General features: G+C 33.0%; 1 protein-coding gene across 1 annotated transcript; it reads right to left on the reverse strand.

Annotated features, from left to right (window-relative positions):
* Positions 1 to 8530: 8530 nt before the first annotated feature.
* LOC107901901 (trihelix transcription factor ASR3) lies at positions 8531 to 10609 on the reverse strand. The gene is made up of 2 exons (XM_016828072.2): positions 9313 to 10609; positions 8531 to 9076 (listed from the first exon to the last, which is right to left on the reverse strand). Exons 1-2 carry the CDS (start codon positions 9977 to 9979, stop codon positions 8727 to 8729), a joined length of 1017 nt encoding a protein of 338 aa, XP_016683561.1. The 5' UTR covers positions 9980 to 10609; the 3' UTR covers positions 8531 to 8726.
* Between the last annotated feature and the right edge of the window lie 8865 nt (positions 10610 to 19474).

Consider the following 19474-nt stretch of genomic DNA (forward strand, 5'->3'; position numbering starts at 1 on the left):
AAGCAGTAGCACCTCTGAACCGATCAATGAACAAACGTTGCCTTTTTCTATCACTTGAACATTGGAAAATATAGAGAGGAAAAGAAGAATTTTGAGAGCAAATTAAATTTGGTGTGAGAGAGTATAAGTTAGCCAAAAAATTCAGAAGAAGTCTTAGTCTTTTATAGGCATTCAAAGTGGAGGAATTTTTGGAAATATCCATGTATAAGGAGACAAAATCTGCATTAAAGTGGCTATTAAATCAATTTGATAAAAATCAAATCAAATTGATTAGAATCAAATAAAATTGATTAGAATCAAATAAAATAAGGATATATGTCCTTTTATATCAGATTATGTATATATTTTCTAAGGAAAAATAAATTTTGTGTTGGGCTAAAATATTCGTAGGCCCATTTTGGGCCCGACCAGTCCAGACATTTCGTGTTGCCTACGTCGTGCCGGTGCGCCCCAAACCCGACGGGTTTGGACCTGTACCCCCCTTGCACACGAGGTAAGGTTCCAAGCTTAGTCATTCAATCACCCTTCAATTGGGTTCTCATATATATATACACATCTCACACTTGGTATTTAACCAATGTGGGATCTAAGCTTTTCTTTTCTTCAACAAATATTTCCAAGTAGCTTACTTTGAGCATCAATTTCTCATTCATCACTCAAGCATTTTGAGCATATGATATACCATTGTGAAGGTATCATAGAGTAGAATATAAAACCATAATTTTATGATTCAACTCTCAACCTTTACCAATTAAGAATATGCCTCAAAGTTCCCATAAATTACAGTTTTTCCAACAATCCCCCACATGAATGAAAATTGATAGCTTTATCGAAAAAAATTGAATCGATGTGGTGATAGAATTTACGATCGATATTTTCATAGGAAAGGTAGGTATCCTCCTTTGAACCTTCCCTTGTAAAAGTATTTTACTTTATTAGCTGACCAGTAGATGTAATGTCCTTGAACTATTTTGCCTTTTGTGTAAACAATGATATACCTCACACAACTACCTTGCTGGCAAGGTTTTAGTTCTCATGGGTATGTTCATATAGCTATGAACATCTCCTGGTTCTGCGAAATTTTGTGAGAACTATGCCCCAATAGTCTCCTCGAAGCTGCCCCACTTCACTCTCACATAGGTGACTTATGTTGTTCGGCTCACCGAAACACACAATGGTCATTAAAAGCATTGCTTAATTTATCTCATTTTTAGTCACTATTTACATCATAGGAACAGACTTGGGATAAGTACCCCCATAATGACCTCACAAAGTCTATGCAATCAGGTTGTCCCTTTAAACCTAGATTTTGAGATCTCCAGTCAACTGGGTAAGGTTTTCCTTCGCATAGCGCCTTTTATTTTCATGGGCTTTAGTCTCATTCCTTTCGATGTTTTATCAACGTGATCTTGATTTAAGCCTTTAGTTAGCAAATCCACAATGTTATCTTTTGATTTTACAAAATTAATAGAGATAACTCTATTTGAGATCAATTGTTTAACGGTATTGTGTCGACAAAACATATGTCTCGACTTACCATTATACGTTACGTTAGCAAGACACCCCCACACTTTCAAGTGGTTGTAGGATGGTTTTCTATCTTTCCATAACTCATATGGTATCTTGTCCCTTTTCTTGTAGGGCATCTTATTTAAAAGGTAATTAACTCATAGAAACGCTCCCCTCACATTTCCTGTGATAACCCAGAGCTTTTTAGTAGTGCGTTTATCTTTTCCTTTAGAGTCTGATTTTTTTCTCGACTACTCTATTTGAGGAAAGTATGGTGGTGTTACTTCATGAATAATTTCATGTTGTGTACAGTATTCAAATGATTCAACATATCCACCACCACAATCATTTCTTACCATCTTAATCTTTTTATTAAGTTGGTTTTCAACTTCTTGCTTATAGAGAATAAGTTTCTTTATAGTTTTGTCTTTGCTCTTAAGCAAATATACGTAGAAATGAAGGTAATAAAAATATTTATTCCTTCATCTCATTTGAACAAACTTTAGGTCACAAACACTGCTATGTATTAGATCAAGTGGTTTTTGACCTTGTTAATTTTTTTCTCAACACATGTTTCACATTTATAATTATAAATATTGTGAAACGAAGGAATGTGCTCTAAGTTAATTAATGTACGTAAAGTATCATAATTAACATGTTCGAGCCTACTATGCTATAAATTAAATGACTTAAGCATATAAACATAAAAAATAAGCAACATTCTTATTCATAGTTTTACTTTTACAGAGATTGCATTTAGTTTAATACATATCCCGTTCCCGCAAACATTCCCCCTTTAGAAAGAAACATTCTTATTCATAGTTCTTGCATATGTTAGGCACATAAGTTCATATCGGACACTTCCTTGGATATTTCTTCCACAACATTGGCATCGTTAGCTCTAAATTTCTTTGGGATCCTACAGTCAGATGACTAGTGCCCCATCTTGTTGCAATTGAATTATTTTCCTTGAAATTTTTGGTTGTTGGAAATGCCACCTTTTGGTCCAAGTTTAGACCCATTCTGAGGTTGTTTTCCCTTTTTGAAGTCTTTCTTGACTTCTACAACGTTTGCCCTAGCACCATTGTCATTTGCTACTTTGTTGAGCCTTTTGTTTGTACCTCTATTGTCTTATTCAACCCAAAGTCTAACAATTAAGTCTTCCACTGACATTTCCTTTCTTCTGTGCTTTAGGTAATTTTTGAAGTCATTCTAAGCAAAAGGCAGCTTTTCAATAATGGCTGCCACTTAAAAGGATTCACTTTCAAATCAAAATGTTTCCAAGCTTCAACAACAGTGAAAGCAGTAACTTCATCTACCTCGCCCTCTTTAACAGTAGGAGGGTCATCTTTCAAAAATTTGGGCAAGTTCAACATAGTCAAATAAAACATCATTTTCTGTTGTCAAGTCTTGAAATTCTATCCCAAGAATTTTGCAGGTTTCTTGTTGTGGCTTACAGCAACCGCCACCAATAACACTAAGTTTTGGATCGAAGATTGCGTTTGAACCAAAGCTTCAAATTGCGAATTGATTGAATTGGTGGGGGTTTCCATTTTTTGTTAAGAAACAAAACCAGAATTAGAAAAATTATCAACTTTTATTAGACGACATAAATCTAATAAAACCCGAAAAAAAATTTTATATAGTCTAATAAAAATTCAATAAAATAATGCACCAAATAGGCAACCCTAAAAGAGAGGTGGTGCACTCGACATGCTTAAATATCAAGTCTTTCAAAGAATAAATCCTAGATATGCATTCTCATATTGTCTTTTTAATTACCCGTTGATAAATTCCTTTTTCTTTGATGTTACAATTTTGAAGCTACAATTTAAGCTTTCATAATTTAAAGCCACAATTAAGGTAATCATAAACAGAAATATTTCCCTTTGATTTGTTAAACGGTAGAATTAAAATTCTAAAACAAAATCAAAATCAATTTCATTAAACGGCAGTATTAAATCCTGAAACAAAATTATTTAATTAAATCAAAATAAAATCTGTTAAACGATGGGAATAAATCACGAAACAGAATTATTTGATCAAGTCTTCTCGTTTGGAATCAAAATCGAATAAAATCTGTTAAATTGTGGGAATAAACCCCAAAACAGATTTTATTTAATTTTAATTCTTGTTTGGAAATAAAATAAAAAATGGAATAAAACCTGTTGAACGACGAGAATAAATAATAAATCTCAAAACATATTTTATTCACTTTTAACTCAGAAAAAAATCAAATAAAATCTATTAAACGGAGGGAATAAATCCTGAAATAGATTCATTTAACTTTAATTTTTATTTTCAAATAAAATTCAATTTTTTTCTTTTCGCCTTGGTGTCTCGTTCGTCTCGGATTAGATAGTTGCAAAATAATATAAAATTCAGTCTTAAGATTGTTGGACAAAACATGTTAGTGAACAAAATATATAAATATATAAATAAACAAATATTTATATATAAAATAAAATATAAATTGAATAATTTATATTTAAATTGTGATATATGAAAAACCAATAAATACCATAACAAAAATAAAAAATCGAAAAGAAGAATAGAGATTTACTAAGTGTTGAGGCCTGTTTAACATAGTTTCCTTAAGAAAAATTCGGTCGCTCCTACGATACTTGGAGAAACATTGGTTGACTGTCTCCCAGGATACAACAACACGATGATCAAAGCAGTAGCACCTTTACAGCGATCAACGAATAAACATTGCCTTTTTCTATCACTGGAACATTGGAAAATATGGCAAGGAAAAGAAGAATTTTGAGAGCAAAATAAAATTGGTGTGAGAGAGTATGAGTTGGCCAAAAAATTCAAAAGAAGTCTTAGCCTTTATAAGCATTCAAAGTGGAGGAATTTTTGGAAATATCCATGTATAAGGAGATAAAATCTGCATTAAAGGGGCTATTAAATCAATTTGATTAAAATCAAATTAAATTGATTAGAATCAAATAAAATCAGGATATATGTCATTTTATATCAGATTATGTATATATTTTCTGAGGAAAAATAAAATTTGTGTTAGGCTAAAATATTCGCGGGCCGGTTTTAGGCCCCACCGGTCCAGACATTTCACGTTGCCCATGTCGTGTAGGTGTGCCCAACCCCTACGAGTTTGGACTTGTACCCCCATTGAGCGAAAGGTAAGGTTCCAAGCTTCGTCATTAAATCACCTTTTAAATGGGTTCTCATATATATACACATCTCACACTTGGTATTTAACCAATGTGGGATCTAAGCTTTTCTTTTCTTCAACAAATATTTCCAAGTAGCTTACTTTGAGCATCAGTTTCTCATTCATCACTCAAACATTTTGCGCATATGATATACTGTTGTAAAGGTCTCATGGAGTAGAATATAAAACCATAATTTTATGATTCAACTCTCAACCTTTACCAATTGAGAATATGCCTCAAATTTCCCATAAATTACAAGACTACACGTAAAAAAATGTATTGATTATGAGGAAATCTTCTTCTAGTAGTGATGCTTAAGTTTATCCGCATTTTATTATCCATTGCGATAGCTCTCGATTATGAGATCTAGTAAATGGATGTCAAGATAAAATTTTTAATGGCTATCTTGAGAGGGCATTTATATGGTGCAACCCACTAGATATTTAGCTAAAGCACATGAGCATAAACTTTGCAAGTTGCTAAGATATTTTTATCAATTTAAGCAAGCATCATGCTCATATAATCAAAGATTTGATCAAGTGAGCAAAACTTTTGGATTTAAGCAAAGCCTTAATGAACCTTGCTGTAACACCTCTCATCCATACCAATGTATGATACGAGTGAGAGGTGTTACCGGAGCACTTTTAGACTTGAACCAAAATTTTACTTTTATAAAATAGTCTGTTTCAAAACATAATAGTGTTCTTTAAATTAAATTAATCAATTTTAGAAAGGATCCAATATGATTAGGAATTATATCTAGTCATTAAATACTAATAGGGCCACATTCAAATCGTAAACAATTGTTCAAAAAGAGAATGGGAACAACCGTAAGCGTATGACATCACTGGTAATGCCATTGATCTTAAATGTGTTGTAGATATCCAAAAATTTAGCTAAATGAGAATTTAGATCTTCATCTTGCAACCCATCAAATTGAACATACTATTGCACCATTTGCATTGTGTTCGGCTTAATCTCAAAATTGTTTGCAGTAATAGCCGGTTTGACAATACTTGATTCGGCCCCAATCAGAGTGGGTTTAGCATAGTCATACATAGTCCGAGGAGTAGGACGTACAGGAGGTTGCTGATTACTAGAATTATTATCCATTTCCACAGTAATGTCATTTTGCTCTTAACCGTCTATTAAAATCTGTTGACCTTGCCTTACTTCTCTAACCTTTGTCCGATTTCTGCGAGCAATCTTTTCGATCTTACTATTAAAAACTAATAGTTCCAACGGGTTGCCTCTAGTCATAAACCAAAAGAACTTGTAAGAATCAAATAAAAAAAATTAGAATGTAAAAATTAAATTAAAAATAAAAAATATTAAAACGAAAACTAAAACTAAAACTAAAACTAAAAATAAAAATAAAAAATGGCTAAATTAATAGAAATAAAGTTTTCCTAATATTCTAATCCCCAACAATGGTGCCAAAAACTTGATGTCCACGAAATCAACTAAAAATTTGACTAAGGAAAGTGCACCTATCAATTAATAGTATAGCTACAGTGAGTAAAGATATTATTCCCACGAGGATTGCAATTACTAGTAATTACCATATTTCTATTATTTAACTGAGTAATTCGAGTGATTGATTAAAAACTAAAATTAACTAACATACACGAAAAAGAATAAATCACGAAAATAATTGATTAACAACCAATAAGCGAAACAATATCCAGGAACGAATTAGCCTAGATTTCAACTGGCACTACCAATCTAAATTACGTAATTTCTTTACTTAGCATATTGATCCATATAAATCCTTAAATTATGCTAATATCTCTTTTGAGCATAAGAGCAACTGACTCTAGGTTGATTAATTGAAATTATTTTTTAATTAAAACCCCTATTATCGCATTAACTCGTGTTATGGATTCCCCTATTAGATTTGACTCTAATATGGTAGATTTATGTCATCCTATTTCTAAGATTGCATGCAACTGCACTCAATTACGCAAGATCTAGTCTTAAACAAGATCTATTCAACCACCAATTTAAGTACATCAAACATGAACCAATAATCTAGAAATACTAAACCAAGAATTAAACACATATAATTGAGAACAATAGACTAAGTATTTATTGCCTAAAATAAAAATCAAATGATAGAATCCTTCATAGGGTTCATCTTCGTATTTAGAAAATTAGTTCATGCTTGAAAATAGAAACATCCAAGAGACATTATAACCGAAAGAAATAAAATTAACTCATGATAATTTCCTAAGAAATCAAATGAGAATATTCAATCTTGACGGAAAAATGCTTTAAAGTCGGCTTCAATGGTGTTTTTCGAGTTGTTTTCTTGAAAATTCTCTACAACTCACTCTTCTCTACTTGTTTTTGTCATATATACGTCTTAAAATGCCCGAAAAATCTAAAATTTGCTATTTTCCGCAGTTCTGTGTGCAATCCCATGAAATCGACATGGCCTATCGACTCCCGTATGGGTTATATGACTATGTGGAATGGTTCTATCCATATGCCTCCTGTAGCTTGCTCCGATTTTCGCTCATTTTTTGCTCCTTTTTTCTCTCAAGTGTTTTATCAAGTATTAAAAAATGTATTTAAATGATTAGGAGTATAAAGTTTACAATTAACATCGAATAATCATCCAAAAATGCATTAAGAATGAGGTTAAAACATGTTACTTTTAACACTTATCATTTAATATATATATATGGTATTTATTTTCTTTAACTAGGAATTTAGTCATATTGTCAACAATATTTCAATATGGTTTATTTAATTTTTTTTAATTTAACTCGAAAAATTGATTCAACTCGACTTGATTAAAAAAAGTTCAAATCAATTTAGGATGATAAAATAGGACTTGTCAACTTGACAAACTCGAAATTTTTTTTACTTGATTCGATCGAACACCCACCCTTAAGTTAGACTTTTAAATAATATATTTCTAAAAAACCATCTTAAAATTTACTTATTGAATAAATTTCATTAATTTTCCAAACCTTACCTTAAAAGTAAATGAACAAGGATAAATATATATTTTTGTTAATTTTATGCATCGTGGATTTACGGGTGTAAATAAAATATTGGTGCTCATAAATTATTCGAGTTTGATTAAAAACACTTCAACTCAATACGATAATTATCAAGCCAAGTTCGAGAAGCTCAAGCTATCGATCAAGTTGAATTCAAACTTAGTACTACTCAGCTCGAACTACTCACAAATCTTATCGAGCTTTTTATTTTTAATATATTATAAATATATTATATTATTAAATTATTTTATTATTTATATATATTTAACTCTAAATTTAATTATCAAGTCAAAATCTAATTTGAATACTAGTCCAAATTTAAATACAAAATTTGATAAATAAATTTAATCAAACTCAAAAGTAAAATATCGAATTTTGTCGAATTAGAACTCAGAAATATCAGTATTCGGGCTCGGTTGTATTATGGTCTTTACCCTAATAAAAAATAATAGTCACAATAGCATTTCTGTAAATTTATGCAACCATCACATCCTTGGGTCAGGGTCAGAGGGTTCAGTTCGGAGATCCTTTGACTGGTCGCCTTTGACCAGTATCAGAGAATTACTGGTCAATGCGCAGTTGCAGCATCATCTCTCTCACATTTCTACTTCATAAATGATTCAATGATAAGATGAGCAGCTTCACCCTTCCACCTCCCCACCATGGCATCTTTGATTCACACTTAAATTAGTACCAGAATTTATGAACTTGTGAAATGGTTGCTTGCTTGGGGGTAGAACATGTTTCATAAAAAATAAATACTAGGGTTTTGATATTCCCATATCTGTTTAACATGCTAATTTAAAGAGCAGTGCATAATCCACATCACACTCAAGCAATATATGGACACAATACTTTCCTTTAAGATAAACGTCCCAAATGCACAACAGTTTGCTGATATTTAACTTTTGGTAGTAGTACAACCAACCCTTGTATGTGTTTAAGCACAAAACATGAGAGTTTAAACACCTAACATAAAGGAGATTAGGGACTTTTAATTAAGACATAATTGGAACCATAAAGAGCATCACTTTGGAGCTGATTGGTTTTTATGGGAAGCAAAAGCAAGGATGGAATTAGCAAGCTTGTTAATGGCATCAACCAGGCCATCAATGCCTCTTTTGTTGATCTCTGTCTTAGATTCTTCAATCTTTAGTATTCTCTCATGTAAACTGACAAGGTCTCTATGCCTTCTCTCCTCATTTTCCTCACTGGCCTGGATGGCTTCTGCTATAATGGAAGCACTTTTGGATATTGCTGCGCCCGCTTCATTTGAGTTGTTTGCAGTAGCAGCGCCGTTGCTGGTGCCTTCCCCATTGCCGCCTGATCTTCTCCTTCGCTTTGCTAGTGAGTCTGAATACTCACTTGTATCCGAATCTGTGCCATCACACATCTCCAAAACATAAATATATATATGGAACCAATGAAATCAATCAATACAAAAATCAGAGCATCATCATACACAGTAGTCTCTAACGTGGCGTACCAGTTTAAATCATTGGAATTTGTGCTGACCCGTCAAGATTACTACGTAAAAAACTGAAATCTACTATTTATGTACGGGCAATATTGATGCATGTGAGCAAGGCAAGCTAGAGAGAGGGAGCGAGTACCTACTGTGGGCAATGGCTGAGCATACGAAAAAGGTGGTTGTAATAGTGGTGTAGGAGCAGCTGCCGGTAGCGGAAGCTGCGGCAGTGCTGTTAGAGGTAATGGAACTGCAGCTGGAATAGGTGGAAGTTGATGTTGCAATATAGGAGGCAGTTGCACGCTAGCAATTGGTCTATCCATAACATCCGGTATGTTGGGAATGGGAAGTGAGCCACTAGCAGTGGCAGTAGCAGGCAGAACCACCCTTTGACCTCCTTTCTTCTCCACCATCTCCTCCAAACACTCATATATCTGGCGCAGCATGTTAGTAGGCAAGTTCTTTTCTTTTCTTTCATTCTTCTCCATTTCCCAATAAGATCCTTGGTTATCCTCAGCTCCAGCTGTTCTCCTTTGGTACTCTCTCACTTTCTTGTAGTCCCTCGTGAGATTATCCCACTTGTCATTGCACTGGTTTTGGCTCCTCAAACACCCTCTCCTCCAACAATAATCTTCCACCCATTTCCATCTCAGCTCTGTTGGTTTGCCTCTCCCTTCACCCTCCCAGCTTTTCTTCATTCTTCTCTCATCATCCATCTTCTTTGCCTCAATCAATACCATTGTTTCACTAACAGTCCAGTTCCCTTTCCTATATTCCCTCATTCCAATGTTGTTACCACCTTGATCAGCCATCGTCAAAGTGCCTGCAACACCCTAAAATAACATAGGGAGAGAGAGGAAAGAGAAGCTGGAGCTAGATATTAACCCTTTTTACAAGAATGAAACTTAGGCCAAGGAATTAACGTGAGTTCAAGTCAACCTAAAGAAAATGATCAGTGACTAGATAAACATAAAGAGATTATGCTGTTTCATGGTTTTGGCGATTTCTAGAAGAGAATTAAATGTATTCTTATATTTTGAAAAAGAAAAGGAGAGAACCAGCAAAAGCCATTCAAATTATCAAATGAAATCTTCTAAGTTTAAAGTCGAAATCTAAAACTACTTATTCTAACCACCGCCTCCCTACAAAGTGAGAGAGAGAGAGAGAGAGAGAGAGAGAGATCTAACTACCATTAATTATAACAAAAGGCCAAGCATATCCACTCAAACTGACACAACAACGAACCCCTAAAAAATATTTTCAGAGAGAGAAAGAGAAGAGAGAGGGTTGTTTTTCTAGGAAAGGTTAGACAATTAGGGATAGAGAAAAAGATATACAGTGTGGGGAGAGTGTTCACCACCATGAAAGCCCTTTGGCAAAAGTGGCTAAGCCACCAATCATCACTCGACTTTTCAACTACATCTATATCTTTCTTCCCTACAATTTAAAGTAATGAAAAATTAATTAAACACACATTTTAACAACTTTACAAACCTTCTCAGACAACACGTACTTACATGCCACAGAGGAATTCTCCTACTTTTTAAAGTAATTTATTTCCATGTCGCATTTGACTTTAAACTTCACTGAAAAGTAAATTCGAACACAAGATTGACTTGTCCACTTTTTTTTTCCAAAAAAAAAAAGGCACCTGCAATATTAATAAGATATGCTCATAGTGATCAATAAGATACAGGCAATGAGGCAATGAATAACAAGCGTGGCGTGATATTTCCTGTAAACAAGATCAGACAAGAGAGATCTACATTAAAAGACTAAACAAATCGGCAAACAACACCCTAACCATTTGGTTAGGCTTCTTAAATAAGTCCCACGCCATGCAAAGAGATAGCTAAGAGAAACGAGTAGCAGAAGGTGTCACATGGTAACGTTGGGGGGATTATTACATAAAACACCCTTTCAAGGGTTTGGTGGTTTGGACAATGCAATTTAATTATAAGACGGAGGGAAACAGTTTTGGTCTTTTGGGGATAACAAAGATGTCAATTTCGTCTTTTGAGGCAAGACATTTAAAGATTTCATGCCACATCAGCAACCCTTTCCTTTGCTTTTCATTTATCTGCCAGCTAGGACCGGAAAATGTGGTAGAAAAACTTCTACCATGGGGTCACTTTGACTAGGGTTTTGACCAAAGAGAGGACCAGCCATGGGGGTCTCATGACTAGTCCTTTCGTTCCAAGTTTTTGGACTCTAGCCTGCACTTTTCACTTTACCTGTACGAATCCAACCTATATGAATCCTTGAAGTAGCGTTTTTTATTTTAAATTTTAAATTTTAAATTAATTTCAAAAACAATATATTGAATAATAAAATATTTAAAAAATGGAATATTTATGATAAATTTTCAAATGCATAAATTTCTTAATGGCTATTTGAATTTGAAAATTAAAAAATATTGAATTTAACAAATCCTATTTTTATACTTTTCATATAATTTTCTTTGAAGCTTAAACACATAAATCTCAATCAATTTCTCAAAACATATACACTTTTTTAGACTATAATATAAATAAGGATAAATATGTAAGTTGTCAAGCACTATCAACTTTATTTGATTCAATGTGGGATTACTCCTTACACTATCAATTAATAAAAAGCAAGCTTAGGGATCAAGCATTAGGCCATGATGTATAATTCCTCGCTCATCTTTATCTTTTTCACTAAGTTGAGATATTTTACCGTCTTTATAACAATGGATCCTTATTGACTTAAGCTTCAGTGAGTGATCGGAGTGTCAACTTTGATATACCTTAGCTTATCCTTTAGTCTTGCAGATCAAGTCAAGTCTCTCGAAGCACCTCAACAAGCCCAATCCACACCAACTTAAAGAAAACTTTACATATTGGCGTTGTCTGGCGAAACCTAGCAAAAATCCATAGCTTAATCTTCCTAACTTGTCAAGTTTGGATTTTTTTCCAAGTTTTTGTCAAGCTCCAACTTTTTTCATTGGCGATTTCATAAAATTTCCATTTTGTGTTCTTTTTTTGCAACTTCCTCCACTCTCGCTTTTATAAAGTTTCCATCTTTAGATTTTTTGGAGCCTCCTCCATTTTTGGTTTCTTAAAACTTCTATCTTTATGCTACATAAGGTTTCCCAAATACATTTATCTCCATTTTTATTTATTTATCGTAGGTTTCTCCATTTTTTGATTTCTTAAAGCATCCATATTTGGGTTCCATAATTGTAATGACCAATTTTTTGTCGATGTCGAAAAATTCAATTTGGAATGGATTTCTTAAACCTAGTCATTCTGAGATGTTTAACGAAGGATTTTCGGGAGTTGGTACGATGATGGTCAGAGATTATTAGTTCGTAATTAGTTGTTAATTAGAATTAATGTAAGATTAATTTAGTAGATTTAATAATCGAGGTTTAAGGACTAAATTGTAAAGCTAGTAAAATTAGAAGGGGTCAATGTGGGATTATTAAAAAGTATGATTTATAGCAAGGGAATTGTTCTAATTATATCATTTTCTTAATATGTTTACTAAGTATTTAAGCCTAGTATTGTGTTGTGTTTTATGTAACATCCAAACATTTCCTATCAGACATGCGACATTATTCTGGTAGCAAATGTAGTGAATTTTCAAGAAAATTGGAAAAATGAATTAGTTAAGGGAATTCGCATGAAAGTAAAGTGATTTTGGGTATTAAAATTTACGAAAGGAATTTTAGAAGTGAAAATGTGATGAAAGGACTAAATTGCAAATTTTGAAAAGATTAGGGATAAAAGTGCAAATTTGACCAAATGGAAAAATGAATCATTATTGATAATATGTCATGGGAATGTATTGAATTGCATGTTAGCATGATACAATTACTTTTGAATTAAATTGGAAGAAACACAAGGACTAAATTGTAAAATTCTCAATGTCATCGAGAAAAGAGCAAAGATGTGATTTTATTTATGAAAATATGAATGTTAAGGGATAAATATGAATTATGAGATTTGAATTTGCAAAGCGGCTATTATTGTGAAGAAATTTTACTTTTAAATGAAAAAGGGAAAATTGATAATTTTATCACATAAGGGAATTTTGGTCAATTCCAAAAAAAATTATTGTAAAAATATTGTTTACATGAGATTTTTTATGTATGAAATTAGTTTGGGCATTTAAAACTTGGATCAAGTTGTTAGGCCAGTTTTTTTTTTTAAATTTTGGCTTGGAATTGTTGGAATTGGGTCTTTGGGCCCACTTAGTGTACTATAAAGGAAAAAAAAGATGAGAAGACCCCCCATTCACCCTCTTCTATTGTTGCTGCCGCCCCTCCCATTCCTCCATGGCTCCTCTATTCTTTTTCTTCTTCTTTTTCGCTTCAAATTTCCTAAAGACCCAATATCCAACTTTGAGATGTTGCTAAAACCTCTCTAGAAACAACCTTCATACTAATTTTTTACCATGAAAAATCTCATTTTGAGCAAAGGTTTTCATGGGTTTTAGTGTGAGAAAATGAAGATAGAGAGAGAAAGGTTCAACAAGATAAAAATGGTGCTTTCTAACTCTCCTAGCATGATATTTGAGTTTAATTGTTATAAAAAAGCTTAGAAAGTTTGATATTAATTTTGGATATATTTTTGTGTGTATGGAAAGAGAGAAAATGTGTAAGGATGGATTTCAAGTTTGTTGGAGATTGGATTCAAGCTTTTGGAAGTGTGATTTTGAGTATTTTAACATCTAAAAGGTAAGTATACTTAGATAATCTTGCTTTTCCTATACTAATATGTTTAGGTAAACAATGGAATGGTATATTGAATGAGAATTTAGTTATGTAAATGGATACGTGTAAATTACTTGTCTTGAAAATGGTTAAAATAAATAAGTAATAAGTTAGGGGTAATGACCTTGGTTATGAAATGTTATATTCAATAAGAATGTGTTATGATAAAATTTAGTTGCCATGAATTAATTAGTCAAAACTATTTGGTATATGTGAATATGTATGAATTATGATTCTTAGTAAGAATAATTATAATAGTATGTTACCATAGCAAAACAATAATTAATATGCCAATATGGCCACCATGTTGAGTAAAAGAATTTGGTATGTGATAGTTTGTGTATGATTTAGAAATGAAAGCCTAAATTAAAGATTGAATATAAAGCGTAATATGTAACACCCCTAAACCATATCCGTCACCGGAACAGGGTTACGAAGCATTACTAGAATATACAAATCAAATACAGACATTTCATATTATTTAACATTCATGTCAGAAATTGTTCATAAAGTCCCTTATATGAGCCATCGAGGCCTAAAACATGCATTAGAAACAAGTTGGGACTAAACCGGGTACTCAGAGAACTTTTCGCGAAATTTTAAAAACTTTTTAAAGTGCAGGGGACACACACCCGTGCGGCCAGGTCGTGTGGCTCACACGGTCAGAAGACATGCCTGTGTCTCAAGCTATTTGGGTATTCGAAATAGGGCACAAGGCCTCGTCCAGCTTGTGTCCGTACTTGTGTAACTCTCTGACTTAGGTCATACAGCCAAGTCACACGCCCGTGTGCTAGGCCGTGTGAACATAATAACTTGCATTAAATAGGTGCAGGGGTTACACGGCCAAGCCACACACTCATGTGCCAAGTCGTGTGAGAAACTTTGAGCATTCTGTTTTGAATTTTAAAGATACAGGTGTAACAACTCGTTTTTAGTGAAATCAGAATAGTAGTTTCAGGACCAAAAATCTGAGTCCGAAAGGAAAATTATTTTAATATTATTTCATGGTCTGCAATATGATTGAAATATCGTACGGGAATTTCGTAAAAAAATTTATCGGTTATATGTCTAATTAGATAGAAAGGACCAAATTGCATAAAATGCAAAAAATGAGTTCTAGTAGCTATAAGTATCAAATAGCTATAGAATTTAAAATTGGAGGTCCTTATATGGAAAATAGACCATTAAGAAGAGTTAGTAGATAAGTATGATGATTCATCAATGGAAAATTAAATAAAGAAAAGGACTAAATTGGAAAGGTGAAATAATAAAAGATGATAAATTAATTAAATATAAAAATATCATCATTTTATATCATCTTTCCCAAACTAAATACATGAAAACCCTAGTTAGAAGAGCTTGAAGGTAGCAAGCTTAATTGGCTTAATTGGGCAAGTATCTTTGTCCCATTTTTAATAATTTTCATGTTTCCAATATCGTAATAGCTTAATCTAGCTATCTCGGGGATTAATTTGCAAAGTTATCAAAGTACTAGGGTTTTTCCATGGATAATTATGCATGAATTATGAAGTTTTATGGTAGAAAATGAAATGTTGTTGATAGATAAACTTTTGTAAAGAGAATTTTGATGAAATTATGATTTAAGGACTAAACTGAAAAGATGTAAAATTCATGAAAAAAATTTGAATTTTATGAAATACATGGGCTGCTACTGTTATATGTAAAAATTTTCTAGGCTTAGAATAAGGATTAAATTGCATGAATTTCATTTTCCGAGCCTAGGGACAAAATTGTAATTAATCAAATGTATAGGGGCAAAATGGTAATTTTTCCTAAGATGTGAATTGGATTGAATTGAATATGAATTGTATTAAATTGAGCTAAATTTACTCGTATAGATCTGTATAGACCAAATATAGAGTTAGATCGTGGGAAAAAAGTGTCGGATTAGTAGATTTTGCGTACAAGAACACTTATCGAGGTAAGTTCGTGTAACTAAATTGTGTGTTTATATGTTTAAATTGAATATTATGTTTGTGAATTGTATGGTTGCCATGTATATGAAATTAATCACATATCTGATGATGACCGACAAGTATTAAGTCCCGTTTGAATAAATAAAATTCAATGGATACAGGGTTCTCGAATTGGTTGTGGTCTTGCAAGTGTTGCAGACACACCACAGCTCAAAAGAGTGTCCCGTTATTAGCTCTCATGAGTATCTTGATATTTGGCTCTCACGAGCTTCCCGTTATATGGTTCTTGTGAGTTTTTAGTTAATAGCTCTTCGGAGCATCCCGATTAGTTGTGATCCTACATGTGTTGTGGGCACACCACAACTCTTATGAGCGTCCTGATATTTGGCTCTTATGAGCGCCCGTTACATGGCTCAAATGAGCTTCCTGTTATATGGCACGAGAGAGAGCTTCTAGTTTATGTGCTTTTGTGAGCATTCCTGAATATAAATTGACGGATTACAAACTTGTACACTTCGTGTGTACTTCCAATGTATCCATCGATATTTTAAATAATTCAACAGATAATGTTCTGATATAAGAAAAATGTGAATCCGATACGAAATGTTACCTGAATATACATGAAAATTTCATGGAAATGATAATACATGATATATGGAAATTATAAGATGAGTGATGCATGCATGAGACTTGTTGGTGAATTTATTCATCCATGATTATGAATTATTATATGAGATTACTTGGCTAACATGTTGAGGATATGTGCTTAGGCTTTTGGCCAAGTTGTTGGAATATGTTTTGTATGCTTACCTTATATATAAAATAATGGTAAGTTAAATTCATGTTATATGAACTTACTAAGCTTTAAAGCTTACTCTGTTTTATTTTCCCTTGTATTATAGTATTTGGAAGCTAGTTGGGTTGGAAGCTTGGCTGAGATCACTCGCATTGTCCTTCGGCTCATTTTGATATATTTAGTAAATCAACTTTGGTTATAATGACATGTATAGGTTAACTTGGCCAATGTTTGCATATAAATGTTTTGGTTGTAAAGAGCCATTGGGATGGCTTATGATGAATATGTTTTGATGTATATATATAAGTAGATTTATCATGCTTGAAATATGAGTTGATTATGCATATATGCATTTGGTACCTAGGAACATATGATTATTAGGATGACATAATGATAAATTGTCATTTGAGGTGTTTAAGAGCACATTGGTTGTATGTGGTAATATGTCATGTTTAAGACATGATTTTAGCATGTTTTGAGTGCTTTGATATGGTTTGTAAATGTGCAATTTTTTGTGATAGGTTGATGTCAAAATTGGGTGAGAAATATGGCTTAGAAATGACCTTATTTCGTCCACACGGGTAGAGACACGGGCGTGTGTCTCAGCCGCGTGTGACATACGGCCTAGCACATAGGCGTGTGGTTTGGCCGTGTGTCCCTCGAAACACGAAAATATACAACTTTTTCATGCCATTTTTAACTCAAATTCATGCAATTTCGGTAAAATTCTTGTCAAAAAATATATAATTATTATAAAATAATTATTTTGTACTTAAATTATTAACATGTTGAATTTTAATTAATTTTGATTATTTTCGACAGATTTACACAAAAAGCGAAAAATGGCTTGGCAGACACTGCTAGAAGTGCAAAATCGAGAAGCCATTTTGAAGCATCAAGGCAAATTAATTTTTTAGCCTAAGACGGTCCAAATTATGTGCATTAATTCATAATAAAATTAATTTTAATTTTAATCCAATTTAATTTGGGTTAAATAAATTATTGTTAATTAATTATGAAAAGTGGCCCAATTGAGCTGAACCGAATAAACCAATCCAACCAAGCACTGGGCAGCCCTAAACCGTCCCACATGTTGACCCAATCAGCTTGTTTGTCTGATTATTTAGCTTGCAAAATAGCCCTTGAAGACTCCCTCAAATTGCATTCAAACTCTTCCACTATTTATGCCTTTCTAGATTTGTCCCTACCTTAAAATAGCAAGTTTGAAACCTTCAAACTAGCTACATGTGTGGCTAGCCATGGGAGGACTCTATGGTTGCTGATTGTTGCTAATTTTAGCAGCCATCTCAACCTATAAATAACCCCCTTTGCTGCTCACTTCAAACACATCTCAACTCTTTTCATCTATTCACTTCTCTCTCATTTTTCTCTCTTCATTTCCCTTCTATTATTCTTCATTCCCTTGCCGATTTCACTTATTGAAAAAGAGTCATTCATCCACCCTTTTGAGCAACATTCAAGTGTTCATAGAAGCCTCGGTTCGACAAGAACAAGCGGGGAAGAAGGAGTAGAGCAAACTAGTCAAACCACGGAGAGAACACCAGATTTGATTCTTGTTCCCTATCTTTTTAATTTTGTTATTGTTATGATGAACATGTCTATGAATATTTATGATTTTGAAATGTTTAATTTAATTAATATGGCTTAAATTTAATTCGTGTTAGGTTGATTGCATTTCGTCTACTTAATTTATTAAAATTGTGTTTGTGTTGTTATAGGCCTCGGTAAGATGTTTGATTAAGTAAAACCATGACTAAGTTATTCATGCATTACAATTTTAAGGTAACTAATGAATTAATTATTTAAATGGATTGAAATTGTAATTAGTTGACACAATACTTAATCAGTGCATGTTTAATCATCTAAGGTAGCTGATGGTTAAATTAGCAACGGTATCTAACGATACATTAGACTTGTATAACTTGCAAGATTATTGTGATTAAACTGTTTCAAGGTAGAAATACATTGTTACCTCACATAATATTTTATGTGCTTATGAGATTGAATTAATTGTTTGAATTGGCATAGAGATATATACAAGAGATTATTTTAATTTCATAAGTATGTATGTGCATTAACACATTTGCTTATTAAAATTTGTTTAATCGGTTGAATTGATATCGAGATATAGTCAAGAGATAAATGGATTTTTGTAGGTTAGTATGTTCAGAAGTTATCAAATTACCGAGTTGCCGTGAATTTATTCGTAACAACATGAACATGAGTTTAATAATTCTAAGTTAAGAAATGTAATTAATCTAACACAATTATGTCATCTTGATTAAAATCATCTTTTGAAATCGTGCATTGGAACTTTTATTTTATTTTTATTTATTTTACTTGGTTAAAATCCTAATTTTTAATCATCTCTTCAAATCAAAATATTTTTCTTCACCAAAGTGTTTTTAATTGCATTCATAAATAATTCTTTTCACAGTTCCTGTAGGTATGAATACTCGACATTTACTTGTCACTTTATTACTTGTTGCGATTGTGTACACTTGCACATTTTCGTCGTTCCAGTCCCCTGCATCTTTAAATTTCAAAACAGAATGCTCATGATTGATCACATGGCTTAGCACATGGACGTGTGGCTTGGTCGTGTGACCCCTGCACCTATTTAATGTAAGTTATTATGTTCACACGGCCTAGCACACGGGCGTGTGACTTGGCCGTGTGACCCAAGTCAGGGAGTTACATGGGCACGAACACGAGCTGGGACACGGCTATGTGCCCTATTTTGAATGCCCACACGGCCTGAGACACGGGAATATACCAAAATATCATCAATAAACACCACAACAAATATAGC

Source organism: Gossypium hirsutum, chromosome D06, assembly GCF_007990345.1.
Source record: "Gossypium hirsutum isolate 1008001.06 chromosome D06, Gossypium_hirsutum_v2.1, whole genome shotgun sequence".
Classification (NCBI taxonomy): domain Eukaryota; kingdom Viridiplantae; phylum Streptophyta; class Magnoliopsida; order Malvales; family Malvaceae; genus Gossypium; species Gossypium hirsutum.